General features: G+C 42.4%; 1 protein-coding gene across 2 annotated transcripts in view; it reads left to right on the top strand.

Moving 5' to 3' along the window:
* Positions 1–16,805, top strand: part of plxna1b (plexin A1b) — a 190,557-nt gene that overhangs the window by 168,289 nt on the left and 5,463 nt on the right. For both annotated transcript variants that reach the window (XM_046870381.1, XM_046870466.1), the window contains exons 19-30: positions 699–842; positions 2,915–3,149; positions 4,530–4,672; positions 6,267–6,523; positions 8,400–8,466; positions 11,047–11,193; positions 11,666–11,825; positions 11,949–12,052; positions 12,940–13,036; positions 13,532–13,722; positions 16,158–16,327; positions 16,457–16,669. In XM_046870381.1, coding sequence (XP_046726337.1) covers positions 699–842; positions 2,915–3,149; positions 4,530–4,672; positions 6,267–6,523; positions 8,400–8,466; positions 11,047–11,193; positions 11,666–11,825; positions 11,949–12,052; positions 12,940–13,036; positions 13,532–13,722; positions 16,158–16,327; positions 16,457–16,669 — 1,928 coding nt within the window. The remainder of the gene's footprint in view (positions 1–698; positions 843–2,914; positions 3,150–4,529; positions 4,673–6,266; positions 6,524–8,399; positions 8,467–11,046; positions 11,194–11,665; positions 11,826–11,948; positions 12,053–12,939; positions 13,037–13,531; positions 13,723–16,157; positions 16,328–16,456; positions 16,670–16,805) is intronic.

Genomic DNA, 16,805 nt, shown 5'->3' with positions numbered 1-16,805 from the left:
TTTTGATTACTACTCTCCTGCCAAGCAGCCGAGCCCCCCTCTCACCCTACACAGAAATTAAGAGCAGCAAATCAACCCAATTCCATTAAATAATTGCAGATAAATTAGATGTGCATCAGATTTTCTGTGCAATTAATTTTTTTTTTCTTCCTCCGACTTTGTGCAAGGCCTCCTGGGTATATAGTGAGGTGTGTGTGCGCACAAGTAAATCAACATGTGAGCGTGCACGTGCTTGCGCGTGTCACTATTTCTGGGTTTTATTTACACGTTTAATTGGATCCCCTCCGGTGGTTAATATCTCTACGCACACTGCCATGCCAACCTTTCTCAGTCTATTCCGCCCCCAGGCCTGCCTCGCCATGAGCCCCCTGGGGAGACGGGATATTGGATATTGGCAAACCCACTGTATATCCATGAAAACGTCGCAAGCCGCCATTTCGTTGGCTCGTATAGAAGAGCCTTTATGTGATTAGCTCTCTCTTTTATTTTATTTTTTCAATCCAAAGCATTTAAATGTGGGAACAAAACAATTAGAGCTTTTAATAAACTCCATCTACCATCCGCTTTCAGTGACTGAAGCTGAAGTCAGGTTTTTGTATATAGCAGTTTAGTTCAATGTGCTAATAATGCAGCTGTCATATGACCTGATTGTTACTATGTAGTGTACATACTTGACTCTTTGCATGTGTGTGTTTTAGGGGAAGAACTTGATCCCGGCGGCTCCTGGTAACGCCAGGCTGAACTACACCGTTCTGATCGGAGAAGAGCCATGCGTGTTGACCGTGTCTGAAGCTCAGCTCCTGTGTGAATGGCCTGACCTCACTGGCCAGCACAAAGTCACCGTGAGTTTACATACAGCCATAACATGCTTCACCCTAGTGTTGTAGTCCATTACACATGAATACCAAATTATCACACGCTTTCCCTAAAGCTATGCTAGAAACGCATTATTTGATAGTATGTCAAATCCATTAGGAACCGTCTTTCTTTTTTTCCTGCACATAAGCATATCGCAATTTCAACTCAACATACCACTTGGAAGAGGATTTATATAAATACACCTGCTCAAATGTCAGCATTTCTCTTGCAGTTTTATTAATCCACCATGGGCTTGACTAAGATCCTGATAGCAGTAATATAACACTAAGAAAGGAGTGGAACCCAATGGTCTTTGCTGTTATAGGAAGCTAATCAATGATGTAATGATGCTAGTGATGGATGCTTATTTATCGAGCATGAAGTGTCTCCCTTTCTACTTCAGTTTGCCAACAGATTCAAAATGAACGCATCACCTTTTTTATTTGCTTTCGTTTGCATTCACTGCTGTGGAATGTTCAAGAAATAAGTCAGTTCCTGTTATCACTTACATTACAGCTGCTCTGAACTTTAATAAGAATCACGTATTACAACAAGCACATTACTACAAACCTTGCCGCTAGCACGACTGTCCGAGCCCTTCTGTTCCAGAGGATTGAACACCATCACCTGAGCACTCAGTGGCAAGAAATACAGCAGCGCTGTGGTATTTAAAACCAGTAAGAGCCCAGAGCATTGCGTTGGAAGTATTCAGTGAGCAGCTCAGTCGGCTTTTCCTCTGATTATATGAACAAAGATTAAAAAAAAGAAAATACCTTGCCTCTAGACTCTATTGTTTAAATGCCATCTTCACTCACATTCAGTCTAAAAATGCATTAAACAAGTGTTTAGGGTCTGCTTTTTATACCCAGTGTAAATTTATCCTTTATTTTTTTCTGAACAGAACATTTTTTTCCCCCTTTGCTTTATCTTCTAGTTTTTTTTTCACCTCTCGATTCTTCGTTGTTGTAATTTTTTACTTTCCACTGCAAGTTTTACATTTTAATTCTAGTTGTGTTCTGCATATAACTATGTTTGTGACCAAAAAAAAATCATAAATCTTGAATGAATCCCTGCATTTATTCATTTTAACCTCTGGCCAATTTATTTCATCTTTAGATGCGATTTTAAACGGTTTTGTCTTTAGAGATTTGTGAAAAGTTGATCGTATTTACAGCCAGTAATGATTAGTGTGCTAGGAGACTAGGACACTTTTTTATTAACACAGTAAATTCTTTCCTTAAAGCTGGAGCTTTTTTTTTTTTTTTTTTTTTTTTTGCCCTCACGGATTTTATACATTAATTTTCTTAATCTACCAAGGGTATTAAAATAGCATGCTGCTATTTTTCCCAAGCTGTCTGCTCTCCTTCTGAGCAAAAAAAAGGCCCCGAGGAGGAAAAAGATAGATGGGGGGAAAGGAAAGCGAGGGGGTAGACAGAACAAAAAAGAACGAGCGCCCCTCTGAGACCCGCAGGCCCAGATGTTTGTCCTCGACCTATATACTCTGACCTATATACGAGCTGGGTGAGGGAGCTGAACGCCTAGCGTGCGTTTTGTTTTCTGCATTCGCCTCACTTGGCTCGTTTGCTGCATCCATTTTCTCTCATTCATGCAGCTTAAATCCTCCCATCGCTCTGGTTCTCTTTTTAACCACTTACATGTACTTGAATATCGCTTTTCATGCGGCACTGTGCTCCCTCTCCTGCTCAGTACGAACTGCATTTCCCACCATGCACCTCTTCCTGGTAAAATTGCCAGCGCTTTGTTGAGACGCGCTAGTCCCGAGCCTAGCGTAGTTCGTAATAGCCTTCTGTGGTCGGGGCCGTTTAATTAATGTGCTCTGTGTGGAGGTGTGAGGTCTTAGTGGGTTTAATGGGAAAAGCTTTAGTCTGCGTGTTCCTGGTAATTACAGCTGTTAACAGCCACTTACTACAGAACACTCAACAGGGACAGTAAGTGAAAATGCTGAAAACAGGGGGAGGTGCCACACTTCACACATTTTAGTCCCCCCAAAAAAAAAAAAAAAAAAATTGTGTGTTTGTATTTGTGCGTGGTGCAGGTGCGTGTTGGAGGGTTCGAATACTCCCCCGGTACGCTGCAGATCTATTCGGACAGTCTGCTCACCCTGCCCGCCATCATCGGCATCGGGGCTGGTGGAGGCCTGCTGCTGCTCATCATCATCATCGTCCTCATCGCATACAAGCGCAAGTCCCGCGACGCCGACCGCACACTCAAGCGCCTGCAGCTGCAGATGGACAACCTGGAGTCCAGAGTGGCAATCGAGTGCAAAGAGGGTATGACCACTTCCTGTCCTACGTGCTTTACTTGCATACAATGTACCGTTAAGTGCTGTCTCCATTTCTTTTTGCCATTTTCTTTCCATATCTCACTGATTTCTTTCTCAGCTTTTATTTTGAATTAAAAATTTAATTCTTTCTTTAAACATATCAGTGCATTTTTTTTTATTGCTTTTTTATTCATTTGTTGGATCTTATTGTCAATTTTTGGCAACATTTTCTTTCTTTCTTTCTGTCTTTCTTTCTTTTTGTCTCTTTTTTTTTCTCTCCCTCTTCTTTCTGCGCTGTGAAAGGCATGAGACTAGGCAGCCGTTATCTCAGTGTGGGTCTGCCCTGAGGCGATGCCCTCGTCCGTGTCCCAGCCCTCAGATTATGCAGACATGCAGACCTATAGTGAGGTATAAGAGAAGCAGGAGAGAGAGAGAGAGAGCGAGAGTGCTTATAAAATAACAGGAGGAATGATCTCTAAGATCAGAGTTTGAGTGAGAGGAATGAAGGAAGGTGCCTCGTTGTTCCATTATTGCAATGTTTTCTGAAGCACGAGAGGAAATTGTTTATGCTCACGTTGAATTCTCCGACCTCAATATGCGGCTTTAGTTGTCACTTACTTTTCCCTACGCTTGTGCTCAGTTTCTTCGGTTCTCCATTGATTTCTTGGTCATGGCAGTAAACAATGCAGGTGCTGATTGTTTAGACAGGTAAGCGTTGTACGTCTGAGAGGAACAAGACAATTGTCAAAGATCGCTTGTCCTCAGGCAAAACAAATACTAATACATTCCAATGAACCTCCCTCTCTTTCGCATTGTCTCTCTTGCTTTCGCTCGCTCACCTCCCTAGCTTCTTCTTCACTGCTTTCCTCATTAAGTTGCCGGCGGAGTCTCGGGCCTGTCAATAACCCACAATTCACCTCTCCTGTCCAGACAGGATGTCAAAGGTTGACATCCACGCCTGCTAAACTCTTCCCCCTCAGCTGCCCTGCAGTGCCTGAAAGAGACAAGCACACGGCTGCCCACATTCTTGCCTGTCAGAAATTATAAACACCCCCCTGCCAGAGCCTGTCCTCCCCACAAACAGGCATCTGCTGCAGCATCCTAAAGGAAGTGTTAAATCTCTTTGACAAGAGGCTGCACTTTTGAGTGGCCGACTGCTATTAATTGGTAAAGAGAATCTAGTCAGGACGTATTCCGTCGTCTTCAGCCCTCGTTAAGGGCTTGGCTGTAATTGCGGCTGACATTGTAGGAACAAACTGGTCAGTTTGCGTTCACTTTATTGCACCACATTTAATCTCTATCTTAGATGCGGGTTCTTTGAGTAAAGCAGGCAGTGTGCTTTTATAGAACTTTTTGGATATCACCCTGGCCTTTTATCTGTCAACAGCATTCGCAGAGCTGCAGACCGACATCCACGAGCTGACCCAAGAGCTAGACGGAGCGGGAATTCCGTTCCTGGACTACCGGACCTACGCTATGAGAGTGCTCTTCCCTGGCATTGAAGATCATCCTGTGTTAAAGGAGATGGAGGTAAAATCCACAGTGCACGTATATACGGGGGAGGTGGTAGATTATGGATTAAGGCATTGGGAGGTCGTGGGTTCAAATCCCAGCCACACCAAGCTGCCACTCCTGTGCCCCCTGAGCAAGTCTCTTAACCCCATAGCTGCTCAATTGTTTGAATGAGCTAAAAGTAAGTCGCTCCGGAAACGGCGTCAGGCAAATGGCATGAATGAAATACACGCATTTTTTGCATTTAAAATGGGATAAGTCATGAATTGTCCAGTCAATGGATTATTCAGTGGAGTATCCATAGAAATTCATTCCAGTTATCCTCAATGACTGCCTTTATTGTGGTTTGAGCATGTACACAGAGCATGTACAACGTTTTTCTTCTGCTACAGCTATTAATAGGATTATGATTGGAATATTAGGCTGCATTTACACAGGGATACTGATGTACACTGCTCTCTCACTCTCTCTCTCTCTCTCTCTCTCTCTCTCTCTCTCTCTCTCTCTCTCTCTCACACACACACACACACACACACACACACACACACACACACACACACACACACACACACACACACACACGATAGCACATCTCATGATGCATAATTGGAAAAGTAGGTGTGTTGCATTGGCTTTCTATTCATATCTCTGGTGGAATCAGCTCTTGTGCTATATGGATCAATTTCTTATTATGCTGCTACTAAGTTGCAATCCTGTGCTCTCCAGAGACCGACACACACATTTCTAAATAAATGCTCTCTGAAAGATAGCAGCGCTTTATTCCACTGTTTAGGAGCTGTTAGAATGGGCCAGCTGCTCTGAGTGCCATCTCATTTCCCCTGTGTATTATGTAGCTCTAAGATGTTGTCTGCAAAGCAGAATAGTTGAGTGTAGATGGCTAAAGCTTTTTTGTTGTTTCTTATAATAATATAACCTACGGAATATGCAGTATAAACTCAAAAACTAGACGACTTGGGGGTTGGATCTTTTTACGAACTTGAATTTGTGCAGGGGCTACGCTTGTTGCAAGACTTGTCAATTTGAAGGAAAAATGTATTCAGCATGGATATCAGTGAAATAGTCATCTTACTGTTTTATTTATTTGCCTATTAATTTTTATAGAGGACACAGTGCAAATATGTTGGTGCTGTGATTGTTGGTCTACTTGAAAACTGGCCAATTAGCAACACGGCCTATAATACATCAGTCAGGCTCGATTCGATTTAATAATGACCCTATTCAAGCAGGGTCTCTTTATTATGCTGACAAGTTAAAAGTGTTTCGCAGCCTGGACAGTCTATGAAGCTTGCTGCAAAAGCCAAATGTTCTGGCTTATTAGCCAGACTGAGTCAATCTGTATCAATAAAACATGCTCAGTGTGAATTGGAGATCAAAAACAACTCTAAAGTATAATGACTAGTCTGGGCTGTGTTGAGAACGAATCAAAGACGTGTCTCGCGCCACCACGTAAGCTAGTCGGCTGTGAGAAACCTGAAAATGTCTGTGCAGATGGCTGGCTCCTTGAACAGTCCAAAAACAAATTGATTTGCAGTGTCCTCAGTAGAGCTTTTAACACTGAAATGATGCATCACCTCCTGTCCTCCTCCATCAGGTGCCGGCTAACGTGGAGAAGGCCCTGACGCTGTTCGGGCAGCTCCTGAACAAGAAGCACTTCCTGCTGACGTTTATTCGCACGCTCGAGGCCCAGCGCTCGTTCTCAATGCGCGACAGAGGCAACGTGGCCTCGCTCATCATGAGCGCTCTGCAGGGGGAGATGGAGTATGCTACGGGAGTCCTCAAGCAGCTGCTCTCTGACCTCATCGACAAAAACCTGGAGAGCAAGAACCATCCCAAACTGTTGCTCCGCAGGTACCTGCAGCCTTTTGTGCACACGTGTTTAGTTCGCCGCTTGGCATTTGCTTTAATGTGTTGATGATTGAGGACATGGCAGGTCTTTTGTCGCTCTCTCTCTTTGCCTCCGTTAGTGTTTACGCCAGAATCTTTTCCTCTCACTGTCTCCGTGTCTTCGCTTCTGTCTGAGAATATTACACACCTGAGCACACAGGCCCCCCAGAGAGAGAAGAGAGAGAGAGAAACACACTCGGAGGGACAGGCTTGGAATGAAGAGGAAGGGAGAGGAACGAGAGTTATTTTAGGCATAGCAGGAGATGAACAGATACGGAGGAACAGAGGAGAAAAAATGCCGCGTATAAGAGCGATCGCAGGGGATAGGATCCACGTACTTTCCAAGCAGAAAAAACAGTCATTACTGTTCATACATGTGGAGAAGGAACAGAATTGGATTACGTGGCTGTAGCCCTTTGATAATTGATTTTTTTTTTTTTTTTTTTTTTTTTTTTTTTAGGCAAACTTAAACAAAAAAAGGCGACCTTTTTGTGAATAAGTACTGAATGTAGCCTGAATGTGCAAAATACTAAGCATTTGTGGGTTGCAAAATTCATGACACCCACCAAAGAAATTGGTGTTTTTGCCAATATTTCTTGTTAAATTCACAAATAATGGATATCATTAAAAATTATATAAGGTTTTTTTATTCAGATTCTCAGTTGCTTTGAGAAAATATATTTTGGGCACATGAAGAATCTTGGTTTTGATCCACTTTACTGTAGCTTTGACAGTTGTTGTTTTTTTTTGGGGGTCATTGTACTGTCGGATGTTAAACAGTGTACAGTCTGAAACAGCTTTTCTTGTAGGATTGTCCTGTGTTTGTTTCCAACGAGTCCATTTCCAGGCTGTAAAACTACAAGAGGGCACTTCTTATGCAAAGTACTGTATGTCGTATATTGCCCGAAGCATGTAAAAAAAACCAAAGGTCTAGCTGAGCTCTGTGCATACGTAGTTTCCTGAAACTGCTCCAAAACATGAGCTGACAGATCTAAGTGCACTCTCCGCTGGGGCTTGTGTAAGAACATGTATTGTTCAGGTACTCCTGTCTGTGCTCACTCCAGCTATACCTTCCTCGAGCAGATTTACAAGAAGAAGAAGAAAAAAAGTGCCTGAAGTTCAAACGCACACAAGCAGGCACAGTCCTTCGATCCCTCTCCTTTTACGTTGTGTTCGCTCAGTCTTCTATCCGCCGGCTCGCCGTTTCTCTCCCTCATTTAAACTTAGCGCTGCCTCATTTCTCCACGCGTTTCATCTGTCTGTGGGTGAGCGAGTGAATAATTAAAAAGAAAGGAAGGAGAAAGCCGTTTACCCCACTCTACTCCTTCCCACTTCCCCTCTCCCCCTTCGTTAACAGATTAGCGCTAATAAAGTCCGCTAATTACTTCGTCTGTTAATTAGCTTCATTCCGAGGGACTTGTGCGAGGGTTGTTATTATGCGCCAGGTTTCTGCTCAACTAGAAAAAGTTACTGAATTACTCTAATTGGTGCATTTTCTTAATGAGGATTGGTGGCTCGCTTTATAGTGTAGGAAGAAAATGAACAATTGGCTTAGTAATATCACTCATTCATCTGGCCGCATGGCGGTTAGCAGGCGGCGCAGTGCTCGGGAGTGTATTGCGTTTGTTAGCGCAGGTGGTGGTGTTGGTCTTTAGCTCACTGCTGTCAGAGTGGAATTAAACGGCCTCCAATTCTCAGGAGATCATACACCGAGTGTTTAGTAGTCCCGAGGCAAGCCATTACACCGTTTCTTGAAGCTTGAAGTAATGTTTATTTGACATTAATTTCTTTTTCTTTTCTTTTTTTTTATTCTTCCCCGCTCCCCTCCCCCCCACTTTAGGACGGAATCTGTAGCTGAGAAAATGCTGACAAACTGGTTCACTTTCCTGCTGTACAAGTTCCTGAAGGTGAGTCATGTGTGTCTCTATTACGTGTGTCTGTGTGCATTTGTGTTTCGATTCTCTGCACACGCATGTATAATGTGTGTGCGTGTAGACTGTGCATTCTGTGGGTGTGTGTGTGAACATAACAGCTTGAGGTTCCTAGTGTTTGCCTATCCTTTACTGACCTTGGGTGTCTCGCAAAGGCTTATGGGAGATTGAGTTCAGTGACAGCACAGAATCTGCCATATGTCCCTGGCAGCAAGACTTTCTCAGTTTCTCAACCATGAGCAGTGCACATGCCCATGCAGCCAGGACTCTATATATAGCCTTTTTTTTTTTTTTTTTTGCCTGAATTCCAAATATCTTCAGTTTGTAGAAGTCGTTTTTTTTTTTTTTTGACAGATTGATATAGGAATCAAAAAAGTGACTACTCAAGAGATGCTCAAGCATGCATGGATATTTAATGATCCTTGAAATGCTTTCAACTGAGCATGCTTTCCTTTTTTTTTTTTTTTTTTTTGGTAAATCCTGGGAGCACACTTTTTCTTTTCAATTTATATATATTTTTTTCTCTTGCACTTTGATATGTTAGTTCACATTACGTCATTATTCATTTCAATCATGTAGCTGCTAACGCGATATTAAATTCATGGTTCACGTTAAAAACACGCACACACGTGCACAGTTTGCTGATATGAAAGTGAGAATCCCAAATCCAGACTGTAGCTGTCAGAGTGTTTGTGTCTGTCTCCTGTCTGTTGCTGCACATCAACAGCTGTCTGTTTAATTAGCCTCGATGCTAACGAGCCCAATGAGGCGGAGACATATGGAGGGAGCTTTTTTAATAATTTTTTTTTTGGGGGGGTGAACAAGGAAGAAGCTCTTAGGGTATGGATGCCACAAAGGGGCCGTGTGCACTTCTGTGGTATTTTCTGTTGACTTAGTAATTGTGTATTAGCAAAAAATCTTGAAGTCGAGAAACCCCTACTAAAAGCAAGACAGGATGTGTGAAGTTATTAGCTTTAATTAATTGAATTGTTGCTAATTAATTATGGATAATTTGGCCGCCAATATGCACCACGTCGAGAGTGGGGTTTTTTTGTTTCCCCCCAACTTTTTATGATAGCGATGCTCGGTAAGTAGCAAAATAAAACCCTGGCGTAGAGAAGGACAAATATTGGACTGAAGAAAAGGACATGAAAGGACAAAGATAAAGACAGTTAACAAGGGAGAATAGGAACGAAAGGTAGAACTTGTGAAAGATGAGAGGAGGCAGTGCGTAGGAAGGAATGATTGAGAAAAGTGAGGGAGCGAGGTGGTTTCAGCTCTCGTCTCATTGCCGGTTTGACACATTTCATGCTCTGAAGTGCTTCTCCAGCACTTTCCTCCACAGTCATTAGCCTTCTATTAACCCCTCCATCAATCGGCACCCGCCTCCTTCACACAGACTCCGCGGCGCATTCAGACTCGCTCTGGGCTCCGTCCGTGCAGAATAGGGGAATGCTCAGGGGAGCTGCGGTGGCTTACGCCGCTTTCGCCCCTGTGTTTGTTTTCCCTGACTACAGGAATTACTCACACCTCCTGAAGGACTAGTTTTTGATAGATTGTGTCCTGCGACTTTTACGCTGAACTCGGACACCGAGCCCGTCAGTGGCCACTCATCCTGCAGCCGGGCACAGAGGAAACAAGCGTCCTCGGTGTATGGATGAGCAGCCGAAACTATTAATCCATAACAGAGGGACTGGTTTACAGAACAATACCCATCAGTGATCCTGTCATTCTCTCCAGTGGGCTATGAAACAAGAGCAGAAACACTGAAGCAGCAGAAAACGGGTTTCCACACTGTGCGCTCGCAATGAGCATGTACGTTGGAATTTAATTGGAGTTTAATATACCTTGCGTTTAGATTGTGGCAAAACAGTTTAAAGAGAACTGCAGAGGTGCTGATGGCCTTTGGTACAATTCCAGAGCCATTTAGACCTCAAACTACCTCTGCTATCAAAAATGGGATTTTTTTATAATTTTTTTAAAACGGTTTAACTCCTCGTTAATAATTGTATATGTGAGTAATTTCTATGTGTAGTCCTTAAAACTGAAGGTGTTTTTATGCTGAGATTTGCTTTTCTTTTGCATGCGTCTCAAGCTGAAAAGGGAGAAAATCACATTTATAGATTTATTGCAATTCCATTTAAATAAGCCCCGCCCATTTCTACCCTAAACTGCTTGTGGAAAAAACAACAAATTTTTTATTGTAATTCTTTATAATTAGGCACTAATTTATCTTTTAAATTATCAGCGTCCTCCATGTCAGTCTCGGGCTCATCACCTTTCTCGTGGTATTCAAACACAAGCCTGTTGACATTGATATGTCTGTACCTCCATTTGGGCTGAAATAATCAATATTCCATAAACTGTTCATACTGTCATTAAGTTCTAAAGAAAACCAGGCATATAAATATTATTATTAATATTATTAATATTATTATTATTATTATATAATACATTAGAAATAAATGTTTCAGTTCTCTCTTTGCTGATGCAAATGTTTTCATTTATTCATTATGTGCCCTCACACTGTGTGTGTGTGGATTTGTTTGTGTACAGGAGTGTGCAGGAGAACCTCTCTTCATGCTCTACTGTGCAATGAAGCAGCAGATGGAGAAAGGGCCGATAGATGCCATCACAGGAGAGGCGCGCTACTCCCTGAGTGAAGACAAACTGATCAGACAGCAGATCGACTATAAGACCCTGGTCAGTAGCTTTACAGCAGAGCGTGTACAGAGAGTGGAGCAGCGGTAGCTCTTCACACACAGCCAGAGATGCATGTTAAAGCTGCTCTCGTGTCGATACCCCACCACTCTGCCCCTTTTGATTTGAGATTATGCCTCGGCTATGGTGCGGTTGCTCCTGCGCTGAGAAGCCTTTACTATCCATCAGATATGAAATGCGATTTGTTTTAGCGTTTATTTTCTTTCGTGCTGTTTTTTTTATTATTTATTTATTTATAAATAATAACGTTTGAAATGTTCTGCTTGGTTATTATGACCATTTTTTTTAAATAGTAGTCAGTGTGAATGTTCTTGTATTATGTTGTCAGTGTAATTGGTGAGATGTATGAATAAAACAGTGTGTGTGTGTGTGTGTGTGTGTGTGTGTGTGTGTGAGTGTGAGTGTTATGATCATCATTAGAGAATTGAATTGACTCGGTGTGTCCTGTGCACAGACACTGCACTGCGTCAACCCAGAGAACGAGAACGCATCGGAGGTCACGGTCAAATGCCTGAACTGTGACACCATCACTCAGGTGAAGGAGAAGCTGCTGGACGCAGTGTATAAGGGCAGTCCATATTCTCAGAGACCCAAAGCAGGAGACATGGATCTGGGTAAGAGATCCCTCTTCTCACTTTACAGCCATTCAAAGGCAGAAAATTGTCGGCCGACCGGTAAATAAACGTCTGCCAGCAGCCGAACAGAACAGCTCTCTTACTTTACCCGTTTGCTTGTAGAATGGCGTCAGGGCCGAATGGCTAGAATCATCCTCCAGGACGAAGACGTCACCACCAAGATCGATAATGACTGGAAGCGCCTGAACACGCTCGCTCACTACCAGGTAACCACCTCCACCTATCACAATCACTCATGCACTCGGTAGTAAAGCAGTCACAACCAATGGCCCAACACCTCCTGCACCGCTAGGTTACTATGGCAACATCCCAACAACCTGGCAGGTTCACAAGCTGCCAGGTAACCATAGCAACACCCCAATGGGGAATGATAGCAAGTCTTTACACTGCAGCAGGACTATTCAACCAGCAGCACAAATCCGCCCTATTTCAGATTTTTTCAGCGGCCTGCATGAGGCAGATAATCAATCAGTTATATGCAGCAAATGAGGTTTGCAAATTAAAATGATTATAATAATGCGCTTCTATTTATGCATCCTGATAATTAGTTAATAATCGGGCTCAGCCAGAATAAAACCCTTTATGTATGAACATCAGTCGGAATCGAGTGCAGTGATCGAGGACAATCCGAAGTTCATTTCTATCCAATTGAACCAGGTGGGTCATTCTTATAAAACCCTGCTTAATGACTTCAGCTTCTGACAAGGATTAGTTTCACATTGGGAAACATTTCCCCAAATTTTCCCTTTTCCACGTTCTACGAGTGACAGCTGAATCTGCGTGCCAAACACTGTCCTGTGAGGCAGCAAAACAGGAGTTACTTTCTTTTCAGTTGATTCAAACTTTTGCATGGAAATGTAGCCTTGGCTGTACGAGTTTTAATAGACGTAGAAAAATATGTCATTTCAGTCATTTTATTACGGAAATATAAGCTTAGTTCTACATAGTAAGAAGCAGTGAAAAAACGTGTTGACTAGTAGGCCTTCACTTTGTTACCCATATGAAGTGTTGAATTAGAGTGTATATTTGTGCAACAGCTGATTTATTGATTTATTGCTTGTTTGTTTATTGAAATCTCTCTCTGTGTCTATAGGTTACAGATGGCTCAGTTATGGCTCTGGTTCCTAAGCAAAACTCTGCATATAACATCTCTAACTCCTCTACGTTTACCAAGTCCCTCAGCAGATACGGTTAGAGTCTTTCTCTCTCTCTCTCTCTCTCTCTCTCTCTCTCTCTCTCATGTCTCAGTAACCTGTAGCTGTGTGATTTGATATTTGATTGGCTGCTGGAGTAGCACAGTCTGTCAAGCTTTTGATGACGGACATTAATTCCAGAATCTGCGAGAGGGTGCTAGTGAAAGAATGGCATGCACCATGAGTGACAGTAAGGAGTGTTGCCTCTTTAAATGCGACAGATTCTCTCCATCACTGAAAAGCTTTGCGTCACATTCGAGCAACTCTGTCTCATTTCTTTTTTAAAGCCCTAGCAATAACCGTAATGGCAGCTGTTCCTTCATGTCTACTTTAACCCTCATCATTGTTTTGTAGTCTTCAAATGTTTGACTGATTTATGCTCTTTCCTTCACTCATTAGCTCCTGTCTTCGTAAGTAATTCCTTCTTCCGTTTTTCTTTTTCTTTTATTTATTTTGTTTCTTTTCTTTTTTTTTTTTTTTAATCCGTCACAGAGAGCATGTTGAGGACAGCCAGCAGTCCTGACAGTCTGCGCTCACGCACCCCCATGATCACTCCGGACCTGGAGAGTGGAACCAAACTCTGGCATCTGGTCAAGAACCACGACCACTCGGACCAGAGGGAGGGAGACCGCGGCAGCAAGATGGTCTCAGAGATCTACTTGACCCGCCTGCTTGCGACCAAGGTAGATAAGGCACACGAGCTCTCACACACACCGGCCCATGTTCCTGTCTTAACCCTAGATTTTCTATGTCTTTTATGTAGCTTCTCTCTATAGCCAGTTCATGTTGACCTTTGCGTGTGAAAGGCTAGTCCCTGATTAACATTTAGCAGCAGGTCCAGTCTGACACGCACCACTGTATCTTAATTAGACCGGTGACCTTTGCTTATCGAGCTGTTTTGGGGAAAAAAGGAATCTGGCTTTTCTCCTCATCTGCACTCCTATCTCCTGTCAGTATAGAGATCTCTTATTGAGACGTCTCTGCTTTAACTGCTTAGAAGCCGCACTTCCCATAATCCTCTTGGGCCCCAAAGGGATGCTGTTTAATCATTAACTGCATATGACGCTCCAGACAAGTTAGGTCATGTTTATCAGACCACCGAAGGTTCAGCAGAGGTCTTGGTGTACATAAGTTTCCTGGTCCTCATCTACAGTGTGTAGTTTCTGTTCTAACACATTATTTAGCACTCAGGAAGAGTGTGGTAATGAGTTGGGTTTTGAGAACAGGGAGTACAAAATCTCAAGTTAATCAAGTTTAATCGTTTTTATAAGTTGTTGTATCCACCGACCAGGCATAGTTTTAAGGCCACAGATCAGGCAAAACATTATGACCTTCCTAATCTTGTGTTGGTCCCTCTTTTGCTGCCAAAACAGCTCTGATCCATCGAGCATTAACAGCATTAACTTCTTCAGCAGTTTGAGCTACAGGAGCTCATCTGTCGGATCAGCCTTCGCTCCCCATGTGCATCAATGAGCCTCGGCCGCTCGCCGGTTCACCACTGTTCCTTCCTTGGACCACTTTTAATAGAAACAGACTAGGGATGCACCGAAATGAAAATTCTGGGCCGAAACCGAAAACCGAAAAAGAGGAAAGCAAGGCCGAAAACCGAAACACCGAAATAAATTATGCCAATTGTTATTACCATTGCATTTATGTTTATGACTGTGTACTAACCTTACTAAAATCAAGGCATTTCAATTGCATAAATTAATAATAAAGTTTCAAAGAATAAATCAATTACAAATTATGAAAATATTTATTTATAGCACATTGCAACAATGCACAGGATAAAATAAATAAAAATTCAAACTTAAATGTTTAACTTAAATGCACTCATGTGTACATTAAATAATAATGTAAAGGCCCTCTGGCCTGCTGAAAGGTTGTACAATTAAATATGTTCTTTCACAAAAACAAAGTGCATTCAGAAAAAGTGCAACTGCTTAAAGATACAACAATACAACACTATCACTGGGAAACTTCCTGCCTTTTTTAAAAAACGTTCGCCACAGACGGAGTGCGCATGCTCGGAGGGGTTTTGCTTTTCTGTGCCGCGTTCTTCTCATATTCAGCATAGCGATCGGGATGTTTGGATTTCAGGTGATAAATTAAACCCGACGTGGAGAAAGTCTTTGCAGACGAAATTTCGGCATTACATGTTTTGCAAATCGCTATCCGTGGGTCTTTCTCAGATATACTGAAATACGTCCACACCGCAGACATGTTGTTTTAGACATGCACGTGCGGGCCGCGGTTTCTGTTTGCGTCATCACAACAAACTGTTTCGGCTGCGTTTTTTCGGTGATCAAAGTCTTTCGGACGAAAACCGAAAATGCACTTCTGGGCCATTTTCGGCCGAAAATTTTCAGTGGCCGAATATCCGGTGCATCCCTAAAACAGACCACTGCAGACCGGACACATCCCACAAGAGCTACAGTTATGGAGATGCTCTGACCCAGTCGTCTAGACCTCACAATTTGGCCCTTGTCAAAAAAATCCTTTCTCTTGCCCATTTTTCCTGCTTCTAACACGTCAACTTTGAGGACAGAATGTTCACTTGCTGTGTAATAAATCACACCCACTTACAGGTGCCATGATGGAGATAATAATTCTTCTTCACTTCACTGGTCATAATGCTATTATGTCATTGTTATACCTGATCAGTGTACAGTTTTTTTATTTTATAAATTTTTTTCTATGTATGCTTCAAAGTGGGGTTCTAGAGGGATAGCCGGTTGGTAGGATGTTCTAGTTTTGTAACAGTGATGAAAAGCCACCATTATCAAAACCACTATTATTGTGCCTATAAACATTTTTTGCAGGTATCTAATGGCATGATTTAAAAAGGGGGGGTTTCTTTTGTTTTGTTTTTTTTATTTCAGGAATAGAAACAAATTTTTTTTTTTTTTTTTTTTTTTTTTTTATCAAGTACCTACACATACCCCTGCTCTACATAAAATCAATATAACATTTTTATTTTGTCTTCTTAAATCATTCATCCTTCCTCTCAATTATTATCTTGTTTATTGTAAAGAACATTATATGCCCACATATATTATTTGTATTTGAAAAGCTAACTGTGTGTGTGTGTGTGTGTGTGTGTGTGTGTGTCTAACAGGGCACATTACAGAAGTTTGTAGATGACCTGTTTGAGACCATCTTCAGCACGGCCCATCGAGGCAGCGCACTCCCACTTGCTATCAAATACATGTTCGACTTCCTGGACGAGCAGGCCGACAAACACCAGATAACAGATCCAGACGTCAGACACACGTGGAAAAGTAACTGGTTCGTATCCGTTTGTGTTCTCCACTAGTGGCTTTAAAATACTGTATGTATGTACCTGATTGTGTTAACCAAAAAGTGTGCAAAAACAAAGACTTCTTTTTATTCTGTCTTCACTCTCGGTCTCTGCAGTTTGCCGTTGAGGTTCTGGGTGAATGTGATCAAGAATCCTCAGTTTGTCTTTGACATCCATAAGAACAGCATCACAGACGCGTGTCTGTCTGTAGTAGCTCAGACCTTCATGGACTCGTGCTCTACGTCAGAACACAAGCTGGGCAAAGACTCGCCCTCGAACAAGTTGCTCTACGCTAAGGACATCCCCAACTACAAGAACTGGGTTGAGAGGTAGGCCATCACTTATCCTTTGGAGGAGTGTAGCTCAGCAAGTACGTGCTGTGTGTTAGCGATTCGAAGTATTTGACAGCTTTCTCATTATAGTAAGCCTTTAAGACAAAACAAACATCAACATTAGAGCTCAGAC

The sequence above is a fragment of the Silurus meridionalis genome, chromosome 1 (assembly GCF_014805685.1).
Source record: "Silurus meridionalis isolate SWU-2019-XX chromosome 1, ASM1480568v1, whole genome shotgun sequence".
Lineage (NCBI taxonomy): Eukaryota > Metazoa > Chordata > Actinopteri > Siluriformes > Siluridae > Silurus > Silurus meridionalis.
Note: the sequence above shows the minus strand (reverse complement) of the source record. Positions and strands in the feature narration are given on the sequence as shown.